The sequence below is a fragment of the Podarcis raffonei genome, chromosome 1 (assembly GCF_027172205.1).
Source record: "Podarcis raffonei isolate rPodRaf1 chromosome 1, rPodRaf1.pri, whole genome shotgun sequence".
NCBI lineage: Eukaryota > Metazoa > Chordata > Lepidosauria > Squamata > Lacertidae > Podarcis > Podarcis raffonei.
The window spans coordinates 110,263,574-110,284,591 of NC_070602.1; the positions used below are offsets into that span (position 1 = coordinate 110,263,574).

The following is a 21,018-nucleotide window of genomic DNA, read 5'->3' on the forward strand; positions in this document are numbered from 1 at the left end:
GTTTGATGGCAGGGGGCCAGTTGAGACATACTGGGAAAACACATTCTCCTGCTATGTGAATGAGTTGCAGTGAGCTGTTTTGATTATCTGACCACTTGTGTCTAATGCCTTATTTTTCCTCTACTTTTTTTTTTAACATTGTAGGTTTATAGCCAAGCCATGTGCCTTAGGCCTAAAAGTCCAGGCCAATGGACCACGGAAAGCTCAGCCTAATGCTATTCTTGAAAAAGTCTTCACTGCAATTACAAAGGTACAGTATGCACCTAAAAAAATTGTTTACTTTGGGAGAAGGGATAGGTTTGTCATGAAATATGAAATAACTTGGGTTGGAGTGGGCCCCTTGGCAAAATGCCATTTGGTGGACTTCCTGATGGGCTTACTGTTTGGTAGCAGTGCTCTGGGGAGTGTCTGGCTCTGGGGGCCACCATTTAATGCGCTGGAGTGATGCTACATTGTGAGTGCTGTATGAAAGTGCTTCAAGACCCAGTCACCTAGCTGAAGGTGGCAGTAAAAAAGAACTGATTAATGTTTTAAGGGGCCCAGTGCAATTCATCTCCAAGATCCAAGATTGGGATGTGGGTTGCACGGTATATATGTATGTTTATACACACACACACACGCATATATATATATATACACACACACACACACACACACACAAAGTATATGTATATATGTGTGTGTGTGTGTATGCTGAACTTTCTGCAACCTTTGTCCTTGTCTGAAACTACTGATCAGATAGCAAGATTGCAAGATTGGAACAACAGTGTTAAGCTTCTGATTAGATATATTAACAAGGTACATGCACAAGGTACATGCACTATCGTGGAACAGAATCTCAAAACCACAATGGACGGTTTGTTCTTGTTCTTCATTATTCTTTGCTTCCAGGTAGGTCTGAAATCGTTCGTACTTTTTGGGATGCCTGTTGGCAGATTTAGCGACCTGCTGTCAGGGAAGAGTTAGAGTTAGAAGATTCCAGTTTCCCAGAGGGAGAAAGCATTCCCCAAGGGGGGGAGGAGAGCAGTGAATTGAAGAGAAGAGAGCAACAGGAACAACAGGGAGGGACCGGCTGTTCCCAGGAAAGGCAAGGGTTAAGTTCTAGCTCAGATTCAGAGGAGGGGAGATACAAGCCAGCTCTAGCCAGGAGGTTAGAAAAAAGAGCGGGAAAGGGAAGGGAAGGGCGCCTTCGCTATTTTAAGAGTGGCTGGTCATGGAGAAGCAGAGCTCAGAAGGTATCTGAAAGAAGTGACTCTGAGGAATAATATTTAAGAACCGTTTATAAGAATGTTTTCTTAATACGCAATAAAAAGTTTTATAAAAGAACAAGAAGCATTTGTGTGGTGATCTGAAGAGGACAACGACCAGTCCTGACACCTGCAGGGACTTGCCGATCGTCAGGTCGGCAGTTCGAATCCCCGCGGTGGGGTGCGCTCCCATTGCTCGGTCCCAGCGCCTGCCAACCTAGTAGTTCGAAAGCACCCCCGGGTGCAAGTAGATAAATAGGGACCGCTTACTAGCAGGAAGGTAAACGGTGTTTCCGTGTGCTGCGCTGGCTCGCCAGATGCAGCTTGTCACGCTGGCCACGTGACCCGGAAAGTGTCTGCGGACAGCGCTGGCCCCCGGCCTCTTAAGTGAGATGGGCGCACAACCCTAGAGTCGGACACGACTGGCCTGTACGGGCAGGGGTACCTTTATTCCACCTGCAAATCTCATTCTGATTCAATTCTTAACTTCAATGCAGCCCACTGCCCATGTATGGTGGCCCTCCAGAAGCTCAGTTAAAGCTTTCTGCTGTGCAACAGGAATTACTGCCTTAGAAAAACAGACAGGATACTTAGAATCCTTCATTCACTCTTTATTATCATTTATTGCACCAGTTGCAGACCTTGGCATATTTAAGATCGCAACCTGCATTGCCAAGGAGTTTTTCCTCCCTGTTTGTAGAGTCACATTAAACAGGTGGGTCTTCCACCTGCTCCACCCCACCCCACCCCATACATGCACATTCTAAAGGAGTGCAACTGTAACATGTGATATTGCTGAACATGCGGCTCAGCTCTTAAGAACATTCTTTACATGCAGCTGTTGAATATTTATGAAGAGCTTACAAAACTTGGAAGCTCTTTGTCAGAGCTGCTTTTTATAATAGCACTCTTAGTTTGTAACGCACCACAAACATTAATAGGCTTTATACCCAAGTAATATGCCTACATTAGGAGCATTATTGCAAACTTTAAAACACACGCACACACATACCTTTAATAAATTAAACACCAGATATGTGGGGTGAACCAATGTGGCCACTTCCTGCTTGCAGTATGTTTTTTTTTAGATAGATAGATATCTTTATTGTCATTGTCCCATACAGAACAACGAAATTGAAAAACTACATAAAACATTCAAAAACCCCTAAAAACTCTGAAACCCCATTTTAAAATACACTATAAAAAGGTAAAGGTACCCCTGCCCGTACGGGCCAGTCTTGACAGACTCTGGGGTTGTGCGCCCATCTCACTCAAGAGGCCGGGGGCCAGCGCTGTCCGCAGACACTTCCGGGTCATGTGGCCAGCGTGACATTGCTGCTCTGGCGAGCCAGAGCCGCACATGGAAACGCCGTTTACCTTCCCGCTGGTAAGCGGTCCCTATTTATCTACTTGCACCCGGGGGTGCTTTCGAACTGCTAGGTTGGCAGGTGCTGGGACCGAGCAGCGGGAGCGCACCCCGCCGCGGGGATTCGAACCGCCGACCTTTCGATCGGCAAGCCCTGGGCGCTGAGGCTTTTACCCACAGCGCCACCCGCGTCCCAAAAATACACTATACTATACTATACTATAAAATACACTATACTATAAAATACACTTATAATGCTGCGTTTAGAACCAGTTTTAATTTTAATGGTGCTTTTAACTTTATGCTTTTGTAACTGTATGTTTTCCGATATTCTGGGATCACTACCTAACTGATGAAGAACAGTCTGCAAATAAAGTTTAGTTATGGGCTAAAACAACCTTCTCCAACCGGGTTGAGGGAATGTTAGTCATTAGCTTGTAGTTACTAATTGACGTTATGCTATCCTGTGTCATGTGAAATGTCAGTAAAGGAGTGACTTCTTGATCCTTTCCCTATTTGTTTGGTAGCATCCAGACGAGAAGAGGCTTGAAGGGCTTTCCAAGCAACTGGATTGGGACGTTCGCAGTATTCAGCGCTGGTTTCGACAGAGACGCAATCAGGAAAAGCCGAGCACTCTGAGAAGGTTCTGCGAAAGCTTGTAAGGAACTGTTCCTGCCTCCCTCCTTTCCCTTTTGAGTCTGTGCAAACTGGATTCTTTGTTTTGCTCCACTGCTTATTTTTTATTTTTGTCCCACAGTCAAGGATAGGCTCCCTCCCCACTTGCTTCTCATAGTATAGCATTGCTTCATAACTGCAGTGCATGTGGATTGCAAAATCATTTCAAACACAGCTGAGAAAATCAGGTGTAATTTCTAGCTATGTAAAGGAACCAGGATATAAGGAGAACAGATTTGTCATTTAGCTGGTTCCCCGCATCCAAACTCAGTGCTAGCTATTGTACAAGGCTGGCTCTGCAGCTATTGAGGTGGCCTGGGATTCATCTTAGCAGAACCTACTTAATAGGGTGATTAGTGTCCCTTATGCCAATTGTGGTAAAATTAGAGACCTATGGGCCGAATTTAGTTAAACCCTGACTGCCAGTCAGTTACCTGCTTTAGCTGTATCTGTATTTTAGCTGTATCTTCTTAGCAGCTATAAGGAGCCAGACTAAACAACTTGTTTCCTGCTGCCCCCAGCTAGGATGCTCTCCTGGCTTGTGATTTTTAGCCTCTGCCAGCCAAGAGCATGTTGTCAGTTGTGGGGTAGGGATGTAAAATGGCTTATTGTTGTAAACAAAATCTGCCCTTTTTCGCTTATGGGGTATGCAAAAGCCCGCATAGAGTCCTTACGTGGGTCCCCTATTGGTAGGAGAAAATAACAGAGGCCAACCAGAGAATATTGAGAAGCAAAGCAGCTAGTAAGCTTGATCTTTATTGATCTGTTGCAACAGGGTGCTCCCCTCACACGCAGGAGGACGGAGGAGGACCCAGAACAAAGGTGTGCCTGCCCTTATATAGACATTTTAAATTCCCTGCCCTGGAGCTCAAGACCACCCCTCCATCCATCCATCCATCCATCCATCGCAGAAGGGGTGTAACCCAAGACCACCCCCCCCAAAACATCATACCTATATCACAGAAAATGTGGTCTACAACAGAAATTTGAATGTTGTTGTTTTTCCTGACTGCCAGGTTATCTGATAATGCCTTATCTGATTGCCTTTCTTGGTAGTCTGCCCATTCCTTTGAAATGGTGATTACCCAATTCCTGTAACAAGGAAGGTTTTTTCACCTCCTCCCTCCTTGCAGAGAAACATTTGGTTAGCTTGGGAGTCAAAATGGTTTCAGGTTGGTCTTCCTGTGCTGATCTATGTAGGTGCTTGGTTGGTACATTTGTGAACATTTATTATATATATAAGACCTTAAATTTTATTATTACACTATCATTACTTTGTTCTAGTTTCATTGATCTGCCAGGTCTCCTGGCTGCTGACCATTGGGTAGAGTGTTACCTGTGCTTAGTTTCCATAGTAGCCCCATTATTAATATGTTGGGGAACGGATCAAATCTGGAAATGAAAATGGAAATATATAAAATGATTTGCCATATGCCTCTCTTCTTGAAGTCTATTTCAAGCAAGCTCTTTTATTTTGCCTAAAAATCTCAGGAGCTGATCTCCTTGCGCTCAGATTTGTCAGCTGAATTCTTATCGCTTTCCAAAAATTTGAATTAAATTTCTATGCTAGCAGGTTTAATCAGGGCAGAATGAACACTTAGATCTAATATTTTAAGCAGATTTTGCTTTAAGTGAACCTGCCATGCTTCCAGACACCATAGGATTGGGACACTGCTGTTAAGTAGAAAGGTGGCTGAGCCAGCAGCAGTCATTTTTGCTGGTGAACTGGGTTGCTCTTATGCTGCATTGGGGGGTGGAGAAGGGGCTGTACCATCAGTACCACCATTAGGGGTGGTGCCAGTCAAAATAGGAGGGAGAGGGCAAATGAAGTCCACCTCAGGGCCTCTTCCAACTACACATTCCCTTCTCCGCTCCACGCCAACAGGGCGAGGTACCATCAACTGCTCAATGGAGAAGGGACTAATGCGTTTTTAATGTGTTAGTATTGTTTGCTGTGATTTCATTCTACGCAGTGGTTGCTAGCTTGTAAGCTACCACAGAAGGATTTGTGTCCTGAAAGGGAGGATATGAATATGTGCAATAAATGTTGAAGGTAAGGGAATGGTGATTTCGAACCAGTTTATTTTTAGAATTTCAGGTATTAAGAAAATTATTATAAATTATCTCATCAGATAGAAAAACAGGTAATATACAACTCTTTAGGCAGTATCCAACGTAAAAGTTGGATAGAGAAATAAGATGAGGTTGTGAAGCACCTAAAGAACTATTCAATATATAATTTATAAAACCAAGGTTCATAAAACATGCAGGAGCATAATGTGCTACTTGAGCCAAGCCCTCGCCTCTCAGATTATTCCAAGGTTACTGAAGGTGCCTTTAAGCTGCTGTGATCTTGGCCTTGTAGGGAAAAGCTGTCTCTTCAGTTGAACACAGTTTCTAATTCAGGGCTTTTGTAATATTCATGTCCTCTGTTGTTGCTTCCTGCTTAGTGACCTGTAAGACAACGAATGAAAGTGCACTATGGCACTTTAAATTTTTTAAAAAACTTTGATTTGTGAGTAACAGAATATGAAGAAATGAACCATATAATTTTGAAAAGAAATTGGAAGTTTTGAGTCAAAAATTTTTTTGCCACTCTTTTGCCTTTTTCATAACATGTAGTTAGGCTTCTGAAAATTGGAGCCCCGTTGCATTGAAACTTACTATCCAGAGACCTGTGTTAGTTCCAAATGTGCAACCTTTTTAAAGAAAAAGAAAGAAAGAACAAAGCAGCATTAGAATGCCCTTTTGAGAACACCTGGGATGAGAATTGTTCTCATGGTTTTGTGGCTTCAGTGTTGTGGCTTCTACCAGATACTGCATTTTGCATATTTATAAGCACGATGCACCTTCCTGCGTACATCGTGTCTTATGCTACAAATCTTTTGTCAACAGGTTGGCCAGTTTGGTAGCAGCGGCCTGCAAATCATTCACTCCTGTTTTAGTCATCACCACAATAACCCCGAGAGAGGTTAGACTGAGCTTTGAAAAGACTTTGTGCTTTGTGGCTAAGCAGGAATTTGCACCTGGGTCCAGTCTATAGTTTTCCTGCTCAGTGTTTCTAGCCCAAAACAGCCTATGGACATGATCTGGAGGCAAAATTGCTGGGGAATAGCCATACTACATGTTAGTCGATTGCGGAGTAGGCCCCCAAGAGACTGATGGTACTTATGAAAAGAGGAGAGTTGATGTTGTCTTGGCCCCTGTTCCCCAAACTTTATATAGAATTTGATGGGCAGCAAAGCCAATTTTGCAATACGCTCAAGGTGCCAGGGAAGAAAATGCCCTTTCATCTCACCTTTCAATACTATATAGCAGCCACGTCCAACTTCCAAGAGACTGCGATCTATTCCCACTATAAAAAAACCGGCAGTAATCTACCCATTGCATTGATCAGAGTTGTTGAGCTTATTTGGGGGGGGGGAGGATGAGCCAAAATTGTTGAGCTTATTGGGGGGGGGAAATGAGCCAAAGTTGGGGGGTTGGGGGGCCTGATCGACCAGGAACACCCTGGGATCGACCGGTAGATAGCGATCGACCTGTTGAACATCCCTGCTATATGTGGTAGGGGGAATTGCCTTGATGAATCCCTGGAGTGTTCCACCCTAAACAGAACAGCCAGATCCTAATGAGGGCACTTGGAGGAAATGGCTGCTTTTCCTCTTCTCTGCACTAAAGAGGTAAACACGGCTGCTAAATGTTTAAGCAGGCGAGAGAGCACGAACCATTCCTCCCATACGTTTCACTGCTCCCTTGAACGTCTTTTCAATAATTAACTTGTACCCGACGTGGCCTTGTTTTCGAAACCTTCTTTCATCTCCCCGATAACTGTTGTGGCTCAGAAGACACCGCTTTTCAGTTTTAGAGAATAATCCTTCAAAACATGTGTTATACACGGCGAGTGAATTGCACGTGTTACTTGCTAAGGGGGTCTTACAACCGTGAGGGGCTAAGGTCTGGAAACATCTCTTTTACCAACTAGTTTCTGGGTTTTTGGGGAGGGTTTGTTACTGCGCCCCAGGTAAAAGGTGCAGGGAAGAGGGGAAAGTAAAACAGTGGGAGAAATTCCATTCATGCAAGTCCAGTGGCATATAGTTCCTTATCAACAAGTGCCCACAGAAGATGAAAAAGGTGAGGACATACACAGCTAGCAGCTTTCTGCAGGTGTTGTCCTTACCTTACATTTTTTTTACCTTGCAGGTGATGTCCCTTTATCTTGCAATATACAAAAAAACATTTCTTGTGTCTTCTGGAAGCTGCTCTGTCCTCTTATCTCAGCTAACACTTCTTTATGACACAAGTGTGTGAAGCAGATAACAGCTTGTCACCACTGTATAGCCATTAACATTGTCTGGGATTTTGTCTTAGAGAAGATTATGGAGATTTTTAAAAACTTAACATGTCTATATTTTTCCTACCCCCCCCTTTTTTTGGAAGAAGCTGCCTGATTACGATGTTTGTCATCTCTGAGAAAGCAATAGCCTCTTTCGTGGGCTGAACAGGTTTATTTGCTTTCATTCCTGTTCTCCTCCTCCCTCTGCCAACTTGGCACAGAATGTGGCTTTGTTACAGCCCTTATCGAAAATTAACAGACCCAAATACAGCATTCCTCCCTCACAACTCCCACTGTATTAGAAGCACATATCAAGATGGAAAGTGACTTGCTTATCCCATTAGTCTCTCCACTGTGGTAGAGGCAAATTATCTGATGATTATTCTGCTTCTCTTGCATGAACGACATGCCAAACGTGCTCCTGGGAGGAGAGGACCTGCAAAGCAAAGGAAGCAATTTGCAGGCTTCATTTAGGTTTCTCTAAAAAAAACCTGGATGAATCCTTCTACTAGAGTTTTGTCCCTTTATAAAGCGACTCCTAAACTTTATATAATGATTTGACTAAGCTTTTAAGATTACTTAAAACTTGATGACTTCGGTTTATTCTCTACTATTCAGATTACTGAGAATGTGCTGCTTTTGGTATCCCACACAACAAGGCATTTCTGGGGCAGGACTGGACAGGCATAGGACTCACTATATCCTGATCCAGCCCTGCAGTTGGCACGGTCTAATCCGGGGCTCTTTGCTGCACTGTCTCAGGAGTGGGCAGAAGTTCTGGACACCTGAATGGAGGTGGGGTGGGGGCTGTTCTTTATTCCTACAATATTGCTCTAGAAGATCACTTGACAGGGGAGGGGGGCTGTTTCTGGAAGTGGGAGAAAATCTACCGTTCATTTCAGCTGTAGGAAATACTTTGAAGTTTAAATGGCAGCTGTGACGTATTATATATGGTGTGCAGTAATAGCTCTGTCACTTATTTGAGAAGCGCGAAGCATGTTTAAGACTCTTCCTTGGAGCCCTGTGCTTTCCTTAAAAGATAAGTACTTTTGCCTTATCTCCTTTGCCATCCTCCTACGCCCAACCTTGATGAACTGAGATGCCATGTGGCTTCAGGCAGAAAAAATTATTAGTTGTGCCACGTTCCCTATTCCGTGGGAACATGGAAATAGATTAGTTACCTTCTTAAAGGCCTCCTATCTATAGCCTGCTTTTTGTTGTTGGATCAATGGTTTTTGATCTATAGGTGTGTGGCTCTTAAGAGGCTTATTCTACATGTTGGGCTTTTTTTTTACACAAATGTAAATTCTGTTTACTTAATAATGCCAACTGCTTTGGCTGCCTTCTATTTCTTTAGCAGTCACACTATACTTTTCTAATATTTTGTTGCATGTTTTTATGTTTTAAGCCACATGAGTAGCATAGTGCCCTGACTAGTGGGTAAGTCAGTGATGTGTGTTGGTGGCACCAATGAAACAATATAAGTTGGCAAGTTGAAGACCAGAACACCTTCAAAAACAACCTTCCTGAACATGTTCCATAAGAGAATGCAGATATTCAGCTTCTAGCATTGTAAAACCTTCATGAAGATAATAATAATACCATCATCACGCAGGGAGGAGAGGGTGGATTGTTCCATCTGGCAAACAGCAAAGCTTCTGCAGACAGACTGATTGGAGTGTGATTTTTGAATCCCACCCAAAATATTTCTTTAATAAGATTGTCTAGTATAAACGTGCTCATAGGCAACACTTCCCACAAGCATACTTGAGACACGCTTTGCAGCTACACTGTGCGCTGAGTAAAGAACACATCAAAGTGTTATAAAGGACAGGGATGATTTATAAGTAGCTTAAACATTTCACTGCTACCAGTATGCCCCAGTGATCGATACCGGAGAAAGAAAGAAACCCAAAGGACCAACAGATCTCTCCACTTCAGCCTTGGCTTCAGAAATTCCCTATTTTGTGCTGTTGCTCCTTATGCCCGTTAAAGCTCCCTGCCCCCAAGGCAGCTGCATATCAGATCCTGTGCGTATCAGATCCTGCCATAAACATGCAGTGCTGACTTGGATGGTCAGTTTCATCCTTGATGGTCTCAATCTGTTCAGTTTCGGCTAAACATCCATCCAGCTATAAGAACTTTTTGTTTCTCTTAGCTTAGTGAAATCTCTCCTTGATCCTGTCAAAAGGGTTGCTGAGGAATTGCTCAACGCAAATAGCACACCTGCAAAATCCATCTGATTATCTGTTTGGCTATCTTTACTTTGTGGGTAAGTTGTGTTCGCCTCCCATTCTCATCTCCCTGAAGGCAAGACACAGGGACTAATTACCGGTAATTTGGAATATACAGTGCCCTTGGCGGCAGAGGTTGTTCAGCTGGAGTGATTTCCAAACATTTGTTCTGCATTTCTTCCAAGAGTTAGATATTTTACTAACCTTTGGGGGCTCACCTATCTACTTTATTAAATATATTTAACTAATTTATATACTATTACTACATTTTAAGGGATGCAGGTGGCGCTGTGGGTTAAACCACAGAGCCTAGAACTTGCCGATCAGAAGGTGGGCGGTTCGAATCCCCGCGACGGGGTGAGCTCCTGTTGCTTGGTCCCTGCTCCTGCCAACCTAGCAGTTCGAAAGCACGTCAAAGTGCAAGTAGATAAATAGATACCGCTCCGGCGGGAAGGTAAACGGCGTTTCCGTGCGGTGCTCTGGTTCGCCAGAAGCGGCTTAGTCATGCTGGCCACATGACCCGGAAGCTGTACGCCGGCTCCCTCGGCCAATAAAGCGAGATGAGCGCTGCAACCCCAGAGTCGGCCACGACTGGACTTAATGGTCAGGGGTCCCTTTACTTTTACCTTTACTACATTTTAGCTGCTTATCAGTTAAAAGTATTCAAAGCCACCCATCAAGTGATTTTAAAAAAATCAAAAATCAGAACAATTAGCCCATTAAAAATAAAGCTAGATGGTAAGTGTAAAAACTGAAATGATATTAGCTGAATCCAATGCTATTTTGCTAGAAAAAGAAGTGCTGGAACTCACCATGAACACCTCCCTCATTCTCTTAGAATGGCAATGGCACCCACCTATGAGGTGCCGGAACTGAGTTCCAGCAAGTTCCAGCTGGGAAAAAGCCCTGACTCAATCCAATTTAATGCCCTGGCAGAAGCTATAATTATCCAAATGGTGATCCTGCACTCACAGAAGTGCTTTTGATCCAGTGGACGCCTCTGCAAACAGCAGAGGATTAGTGATTGCCATTTCACTCTTGCCAATTTCTACCTTGTTTTGGAGAGACTTATAACTCTCTGGAGCTAATTTTGGGGGAGGGGGAAATTGACCAAAGTCCAAAGTTGAGCAGCAGTCATTAGATAACCTGTTAGCCCATCCCTTTTTTCTTTAAAAATCTGCTTTCCGAATTGAGAATTGTACTGTAATTTAAATGCTGCATTTTGCAGACATGGCTGAGTCATGGCAAAGTACTTCCTTGCTGAGCGCTTTTCCTGCATTTCCTCCAGATGATCAAGATCCATTAGTGTTTGCAAAGCCCTTCCTAGAAATACACTCTTAGGAAAGAATTGCATTGAACTGACCTTGATTGAACAGGTGGCCAGAATAATTAGGCAGCTGGGAACAGCTGGAGAGGGGTTCATGAAATTTTATTTTTTAAGAAACATGTTTGTTCAACTGCGTGTTTCTGGCCTACTTATCCAGCCGTACTATATTATTGATGGCATACAGCTACAAAAATGTAGTGTATTGTGTTGTATCTCTTCTCCCTCCTCCCCCAACCCTTGGGTTTTTGGCCTCACTAAATTTTCCTCTGATGATCTCAGAGATGCATGGTGAGTATGTTGGCTTAGGATAACACTGGTCTCAAGTGATGCTGTTACTATAAAATATTAAAGCTACTGTTAAAATCCTCAGCCAAGAAGAAAACCGGAAGCCAGTCAAGTCTCCAACCACATACCGTATTTTTCGCTCTATAAGACTCACCAGACCACAAGACGCACCTAGTTTTTGGAGGAGGAAAACAAGAAAAAAAATATTATGAATCTCAGAAGCCAGAACAGCAAGAGGGATCGCTACGCAGTGAAAGCAGCAATCCCTCTTGCTGTTCTGGCTTCTGGGATAGCTGTGCAGCCTGCATTCGCTCCATAAGATGCACACACATTTCCCTATACTTTTTAGGAGGGGAAAAGTGAATCTTATAGAGCAAAAAATACAGTAATTCAACAGAAAGATTTTGCTTTGCATAAGTTACCTGCTACTTTGCATTTTTTAACAAGAGCCTTCCTTTTGCTGTGGTGCATCTCCCTGTTCTTTTTTATATATATAAAGTGTTACTGATTTTCATAGTAGTACATAAAGTCTCGAACGCAACACAACCATCAACAAACAATGTAGGTCTGCTGAGTGTAAACACAGCAATAAATTATTTGAGTCCTACAATTTTCATGGCAATCTTTGTTTGTGACAACACCACATAGTTGTGTGGGCCGCTGGAGGACAAGGAGTGTCTCCATGAATATTAACATAGCTGATAAATGAGAATCATTGCATCAAGCAGATCTCATTTCGCCCTATCTAGGCTAACTCTCCTGTTTTGGGTCAGATGTTTGGACAAGGCAATGTTCTAAATTTGATCGTACTGTCCACATTTTGTGGGAGTCGTTTCTCCTTTCTACCATGTAAATGAGCTTCAGCCAATAACAATGCAAGCAAATCTTTGTTTGAAAAGAGCTAATATCTAAGTGGAATGGCTGATCGGTAAAGCTATTTATCTCTGAGAATACCTCCTTCTGAAACATTTGAGCTAGAGGAGCGCTCTACCACAGCGATCTTCTTTCACCACATCTTTGCCAAAAGAGAGGAGGAACATTCTTTGCTAGATATGAGAGTTTACAGGAGTCCAGTGTCAACACAATATTAATTTTAGGATAGCTTTCTGTACTCTCACAGAAATGGTATATAGAGGAGGGTTTGACCAAACTTTTCCCCACTGTTCCTAAGATTGTTTCCCCACACTTTCCTAATACCCTCCGATGTACCCATGGTCTGCTCTGTTAAATTCATGCAAATAGCATAAGTGAAATCCTTGTGTTGGGAGTGAAGTAGTAGCACAGTAGCGTTTGTAAACCATTAGGGAACAGATCCCCTCCTCTCTTCAGCTAATGCACATCATTGCCTGTGTTATTTGAAACAATTTAGGTTTGCATCCTTCAGTTTACCCCTTTATATGCTATGCAGTCACAGGCTGCCCCCTGTGGATGAAATCTTCGATATTGCAAATCCCTTTGATACTGCAGCGTTCAAAATGTTTATACTTACTGTTGAGCAGAATTTTGGATGGTCCAAAATGGGAATTATCGATAGTGCTTCTTCTCTTCCATATCAGTAGGTTCATTTTGAGAAATGGTTGTTCACCTTATGAATGGCTGGCCAGCAAAGGTATGATAATGGCAGTGCCTGAACAGCAGAAGCTGGGGGCAGTGTTTTGATTTGTACCCATGGTATATCATTATAGTTTGAATTAAATGTTTTAGCTAAAGAGCCTTGTAGTGCAATTTCAAATTTGGCATTCCTAGATCTCCCCTGACTCGTGGCCTATAAAGAGTGCTGTTGCAAATCCTGCTCTTCTTACCCATTGTGATGAATTTGTCCAATTCTTCCTGCCATTAAATAAACCACTTGTTAAGTGATCAAGGCAAAGTGAGGCTATAACAGACCCTCCAAGTGTCCCTATTTTCCAGGGGCAGTCCTGGATTTACAGAAGCTGTCCCGGTTTCTGATTTGATGCTGGAATGTCCTGTTTTCCTTAGGGCATTCCTGTTTTCATCAGATAAATGTTGGAGGGTATGGATGTCCCTGTTTCCATTAGAGAAATGTTGGAGGCTATGCTATAAAAGGAAGAAAGGTTTCAGTAAAATGGACATCTTTATGGCCGCATTTCTTCCCAACCATACCAGGTTTCATTTGTTCCAGCTGTTGAGGAAAATAGCTTACCATAACTGTGCTTACACAGCCACATCCCAAAAGCTTCTATAACATGAATGATCAAACCACAAGTATCTTTCCCTTGCATGCATCAAAAGGGCAATATGAGCAATTTTGAGTAGTTGATCCCTACACCTGCCATGTTGTGAAATTTGTTTTGTTCAAGTTTCAGCAGTTTTAATGCCTAGCTCAGGTTACCTAACATCAGTAGTGTGTATTATTGAAAGTTTACAAGCCCGCAATTAACTTGAGTCTGTCTGCGAGGCAGGGAAGGGAAGATCTCCCAGGGTGGGAGGGTGGGAGAAGAAAGGGAAGCTCCTGTGTGGGATAATGATTAAGATCTACCTCTGATAGAGGGCTCTCTATATATTTTGTCTCCTTCCTACCTTTCTCCTCTTTCTTCCTCTTCCTTTTTATTTAGTTTAGTTTGGTTTTTAATGCACTGTATAATGAAAAGTTTTGATAAAAAGTATATCCAAAATATATATTTTAAGGTTAAAAAAAAGCCCTGGATACTTTTTTTAAAAAACCCTTCTTATGAAATTACCCACTCACAGAGAGTTAACTTCAGTGATTGATGAGAACCTCAATTAGCAAGAGTTCTAATCATAGAGGCCAATATTATTTTGAAAAGTAAAACCATTGTTGCATTGGACATTTCACCTTCTTGCTGATTTTAATGCTTAAGCAATCATGCAAAAATTAATCCTCCTGCCTTTCAGCTCACAGCATCTTTGAGAGTGGGAGGATTTAGATTGCATGGGAAGAAAGAGTTTAAGAATCCCTCCCATAAATGTGGTTGTTCACCCACCTTTGCATGCAGGATCTGATGAAATTTGTTCCCTCCCCAGTGTTGCATTAAAGTAAAAACAGACACCAGACGTTCCCCTTACAGCTTTCCTGCAGAACATATCATTTGTGCCTGATATTACGGTACTTGTTTCCTATTCAAGATTTGCATATTCAGTATTTGCTTAAGAGGTTGTATGGGAAGCAAGAGTCCTGGCGTTTGGACTGCTTTGCAGTGAACCCGGCAAATCGCCCTCTTGGGTGCTCCAGCGTCCGGGAGGGGTCCCAGGTGGAGATTAATGAGGGGTAAGGGGCATGTCTCCCCTAACCTTTTGAGGGTATCAAAACGGCACAACCCACAGTTGTCTGTTAATGCCTTTCTGTGTGTGTGTGAGCAGGGATGGAAATCTCCGTCTCCCAGATGAAAAGGCGAGGGCGCTGGGCTCATTGGCTCTGTCCAAGGACAGCCCCAGCAAGCTACCATGGCAAGCTGTGGAATACCCTTGAATTCGGACATAATTGGCAAGTGAAGAGGCACCCCCCCAAAAAAAGATTTTGATTTATGGTGGAGGAGAAAACATTGGGAAGGATTTTTCCCTAACAAATGAAAGGCGCTGATTTATGCTTTTCTTGAATGGTGGAAGGAGGAGAGGCAATACTTTAAGTCATGGTTTTTTGGGGATCTGTGTTATCTACCCTCCCCTAAAGCAATGGAATGCAAAGTTTTTGGGAAGAGTGGACTTTAAAGATACCTCTTTGCAATGGATTTTTTTAATATATATAACTAAGGGATTTACCTGAAAGAAGATGGAGAGTAATAATTTTGAGGGATTTTGACCACCCCTTGGAACTTCGTATTATGAAAAAAAAATAGTAAAGAAGAAAAGATTGGTAACAACCTGGATTGACTGTTAAGCACTTGGAAGAGAATAAACTGTTGAGTTGGATGTAATGGAACTGAGGGTCAGCAGGATGGACTGCAGGAAGATTAATTAGTTTATGGGGGAGGATGGAGAGGAGATAGGGATTTTGTTGAGATTACATCAGCCCACCCGCTTGAAGCCTAAAGTTGGAAAGCCACAGTGTATACCATCTTGACAGCTTCTGAGACTTTCAGACAGAAAAGAAGAGATATGGATTGCGTTTATTTATTAATGAGCTGGTTGTATGTAAAACTGAAGATTAAATTTGGCGAAATGTGAAGGGTGGGTGACGCTGGGAGATTGGCAGCGTTGGTGGGGGGGGGAGAGGAATGTATATTATACATTTATACCAAAAAATTCTAGGGGTTTTATTTTTACCCTCTGCACGCTGCACCATGAGGCTGAGTTGTTTATTACTGGGGCCACATGTCAGACAGCAATGTTCAAGGCCATGTTAAGGAGGAATGTGTGTATGATGTCTGGGAGGAAGCATTATCTGTTTTTCTCAAGCAAAGTGTTACTCAGGAGGAATCAGAAGGAAATGTTTGAAAATTGATGAACGACTATTACAGATAGATAGATAGAAGAGGATTTACTCTACTCGACTGTTTTGAGGACAGGTTATAACAATGTATAAAAGCCATAGCAGAAATTGGTAATTGAACAGGTGATGTGTAGAGGTGAAGGGATGAATGTATTTTGAATTATAGCTGGAAAAGTTATTTTATTGGGAGCGATAATGGAGGAAGGAAAATAGTGGGGACATCTGAGGTGGGTGGGAAATCCACTTTTAAATTTGTATTGAATTTGTATTAACTTGGTGACAATTTGTTTAAAAATATGGAATGTCAATAAAAATAATTGGCAAGAAAAGAAGACTCCTGGCGTTTGAAGCACTAGCTGTAGAGAGAGGGTTGGGGGCGGGTTCTGCCTGTTTGTTTTCCCTGGAGTAGATAGTGTCATAATGAAGGCATGATTGTTCAGGTTGTGTTGCTCCGGCATACTACCCCAAGTGTTTAGCGACCCTTTGTCTCCTTTTTTTGCATTTTATATATTGTCTTCCGCACAGCAGACTTCATCAGTGGGTCCAGTCTGCTGTGTCAAAGGTAATGTGATCCTGAGAATTCCATGGGCTGAGAGTTCTTTGCTTTGATGTGGATTTTTTATGAGATGCCAGTGCCTGTGATCCCACCCATAATCGCCTGAAATAACCACATGGGTATATGTAACCCTATGACAATTACAAAATCTTTATCAGATTTGGCTGCTTTGTTTGCTTCCCTTTCTGGCCAACTATGGAAATTGTTAAGTAACTGCAGAAGTAACAACTTGTAATTTAAAATGTCATTTGTGCTTGCAATTCTGGTCCCTAAAGCCGTTTGCAGATAAGCCAGCTGACTTCTTTTTGTTCTTCGCAATTTGCAATATGTAATTTTAAAGCTTTTTCACATTGTTGGTTTCAGAACATTTTGAATCCTGTCCTGAGTCATGCAGAGAGGGCAAAAATAGAAACAAGTACAGGCAGTTTATAGCATTTTAGGTGATACAGTGGATCTTAGCCTGCATGCTTTAAATTCATAATTGAAGGAGAAGATCTTCTTTAATATTACCCTTCCATTGTTTTGCCATCACAGATCTTGTTACATTGACATTATCGGTGATATTAGTGATAATCAGTATTAATATGGGCTTATTTTAGAAGACTGCACTGTTCTTTGGCAATCTCTGCTTAAGCCTGCAGCTGGTGTGAGCCATGTGAACAGGTGTGAACTCACCTGTCTGCCATCCAGGTGGTTGCGGAGCCCAAGCTCCTTAGCCTCAGGAAATGAGCCCTTTCTGACTAGTGACGAAGCATTCACCACTTGGTGAATTTATTTTCTGGAAGGGCAGAAGCAACACTGAACATTACCACGCTCAACAAGCTTAAGACTGAAAAACTGAAACCAGATATGAAGCTACCTATACAAACTTGAGGGTGGTTTAAGAAATAAAGCTAATTGTGACAATCAAATAATGCCATATAATCTAAGTGTGTCTCCTGGCTAACAGATGCCTTCCAGAATTCCAATTAGAATTCATGAACAGAAAAGAACAGTTGGACACTGTCAGTGCAGATACTGATGAAACACTGAACTAATTTTTTTGCTTGCATCCTAAATTGTAATGACAAGCTCTAATCTGCCCATCATACGTTTCCTTAAGCAGAGAATGCCTTTGAACAATCTCATGGTTACCAGCTCTTCAACTGTGGGATCCAAGTAGTTTATATGCAACTGTAGCAAATAGCAACAAAATTAGTGTTGACACATACTCATTGGGCAGCAAGAAAGCTAGGTAGATCAACAGCAGCTGCAACTTCCAGACCTAGGGTGACCTTACATACTGAGCTAGATGAACCAACATTATGACTCAGTATACAGTAGCTTCCTATGTTTCCATGCAGTAATCCATTCAATGGTTGTCTGTGCTCATCTACAGTCTGTTGTCTGTGCAGTTCACATCTTTTGACTCTGAAATGTTTACACTGTTGGACAAAACTGGTCTCCCACTGGTATAAATGCTTCTAGGGTACTTTACAGTCCATTATTAGAGGTTACTTGTCCCCCTGAAACAGTAAGCTTTACTGAGATATTTAGAATCCATTGTTTGGTAACTCTTCATTTTCCCCAGTGCATTTGTGTTTCACCTATTGAGCAGAGTTTGAAATTCGCCAGGCAGTAGGCATATTTTGCACCTGGCTGTCAGTCACTTGCGGTCAAGTGAAGATGCCTGAGCACCAGAATGGCACCTGACATCTCCACCATCTGGAGGTGCAGGCCTGGGGACCCTTGAGTCTTGACTGTTTTCACACACTAGCAACACATCCTGTAGAATTCTATCCCATTATTTTTTATCTGCACAATCAGATTGAATTTCAGGAATTAAAAAGTCGTATTGAATAATGTGACTTTCAAGCCGTCTGGTCCAAAAATGGCAACTAGACATTCCGTTTTGCCGACTATAACCCTGGTTTAAGGAGCCATTAAGGAGCCTAAGTTATATATCTGGGTTTCTAACATGGCTATTGAGGTAGTCACACTTTAACATAAATGGAAACCAAGATTCTTTTGTATGCACTGTATGTATACGACCCATGTATGCAACCTTTGTCTCAGCAATGTACACTTTTACTGAGCCAAACGTAACTACCATGGACATTATTTTGATCAGTTTGCATTTAGCTTGGGGGGGGGACCAACCTGAGTTTAATTTGCTTGGCTTCATCTGGCTCTCAGATACGGTATATATTTAATTGTTTGGCTGTGATGGGTGAATTAAACTTTTGATCAGGTTCCAGTTCTGGCCCAAATATTGATTTATAGATGTGTGACACATAAAATACAATTTTTAGGGGGCATTTATATGCTCTCCTATAAGCAGCTTCTCAGGGCAACCTAAGCAAGGTTAACAAGATAAATATATTTTACTTTATTTGCAGGTGGAGATTTACATTTTACCTTTATATATTCACCTATGGAGCCAGACTCTTGAAAAAGGTAAGGCCCATTTGAATAATGAAATTAGTGTTAATGTCCCATTGTGCTTCTTATTATGTGTGTCTGAGAAAGGATCTTCTAGGAGGTGAACCACAGCCTCTTCATATCATGACACAGGATAAGGTGATTTAGAAATACATTGCAGACAATAGCTGGAGAGAATTGTGACATGTGTGTAAGCTGCTGCTCACTCTTATTTATAATGTGGATGAAAAGCTTCTCTTTATGTGCTTCGCTCCATTGGGGGGGGGGGGGTTGTCCAGAGAACGTGGGTGGGAGACCTTATTGGCACCAGGATGCTCAAATGAAGCATCTCATGAACTGGAGACAGGTTCCCAACTTAGAGTTTGTCACATGTGACAATCACATTTGCATAGATTTAATAGCTAAGCCACAACTGGCCATCAAAAAAATCATAAAAAACATTTCTAAACCTTAGAAAACAAGTGTGGGGTTTGGGTTGATTGGCTTGTTTCCGAGCATTCAGCACACTACTTTATTTGGGAAGTATGAAAAGCTTACAATATATTGCTCAGGCTGGCATACTTTAAACTTGCCTTCACTGGTCATTCTATGTTAAATGTGCTCTTTTATACACCACTATGGATGCCTGTATATTCCCCTGTATATTCAAAATGAATGGGAGAACCAGCTCTTGTTCACCCTTTGCCTGTAATCAGGCATCAAGTTGCTCCTTTGGTAGCTTTTATGGCGCTGTGTGTGTGTGTATATAAAATTCAGGAACCATTATTTTCAGGATTGAAAGCAATCTGGGAAAGGATGGCATTTATTTAAAGAGTAGATTTTGTCTTGTTCAGAGGACGTAAACAAAACATGAACAGTTTAGCTTTCAGAATTTCTACTTAAGTGCTGCAGATGTTTTTCTATAAGCTTTATTGTTTCTAGATTTCCAGCTTGACATATATAGCAGGCTGAAGATATTAAGATTAATTTTCCCCCACACTGAACGTACTGACTGTAACTTGCCCATATTTCACAGCTGTGGAATTAAACAAGGAGCATGATACACAAACATGATTATGCTGTTATGTTACCACTTTGGATCCCTTGTCAGTATCCCAAGCTATCAGAGATTTTGTGAACAGATGTTGATTCCGAGTAGCATTTGGCAAGATCGCCCGCCCTGTGCAATCTGCTGGATCATTGTTTGACCGAATTAATTGTGACGCTAAGCTTTGCATACTTGTACATTTGCCCAAAGCACATAGTGCTAAACGCAAAAGGTTTTGTTGTTTACTTTCCTGGCAGCATTCTCATTCTGTTCTGGTAAGGGTTGATCTGTTAATGGAACTTAAGTTTTTCTAAACTGAAATCAGTGGCTTCACAGCTAAGGATTTAACCAAGAGTAAGCCCCGCTGAGCAAAGAACTTTCCTGGAGAGCCAGCGTTAACCTGCTACTCCTTATTTAGAATATATATATATATATGGAGAGAGAGAGAGGCAGTTACCCACTTCTGATTATTTAAGTGTGAGCTAGAGTTGCCTAACTGAGCACAGCACAGGTGAAGCAGAAGGAACAGTTTGTGGTGTCAGTACTATGTCCTTTGCTTTGCTTTCATGCTGCCCGCCTGACCCTGAAGCAGTTTGACTGGCAGCTACAGCAGCCCAACTGCATACCAAGACCTAGATCATGAAGGAATGAAGTGCCAGACGAAAACACTGTGGATCTTATCTGTGTTCACCATGTCCTCTCCAGCCCACTGTTTTTCTGATGCTGCTCTTAAATACTCCATTTGGCAGTTATAGTGGATAACCTAGATGGATAATTTCTCTAATTATGCTGGCAAGTCATATTGACGCAACTGAGTTGGATCTCGGGTCATCCAAGAGTGCCCAGAACGGTACAGCATCCACCTATTTTGTTGTTTGCAATAGGCCTTTGAACATTGTATCAGTTGTAGTACCACACTGTTATCAGTGTGGTATGAAATCATATCAAAGCGCATTAAGGCATACAGATCTGAATCTTGCATCTTAATTAACATGTGAGCTAATCCGGCATCTCTCTCTCTCTTTGAACAAGGCTTTTAGGTGGAGATCTTTCTCAGTTTGAAATTATAATGTGCATCACTATCGTGAGTCAATTCTGGAAGTGGGCTACTCTGCCAGCTCTAAGGAGCAAGGAAT

At 42.1% G+C, this 21,018-nt stretch overlaps 1 protein-coding gene across 2 annotated transcripts in view; it reads left to right on the forward strand.

The window, feature by feature from the left end:
* The window catches only part of CERS6 (ceramide synthase 6), an 84,648-nt gene that overhangs the window by 30,404 nt on the left and 33,226 nt on the right, over positions 1-21,018 (forward strand). For both annotated transcript variants that reach the window (XM_053408869.1, XM_053408880.1), the window contains exons 2-4: positions 145-250; positions 3,141-3,271; positions 18,813-18,870. In XM_053408869.1, the coding sequence (XP_053264844.1) occupies positions 145-250; positions 3,141-3,271; positions 18,813-18,870 (295 nt within the window). The remainder of the gene's footprint in view (positions 1-144; positions 251-3,140; positions 3,272-18,812; positions 18,871-21,018) is intronic.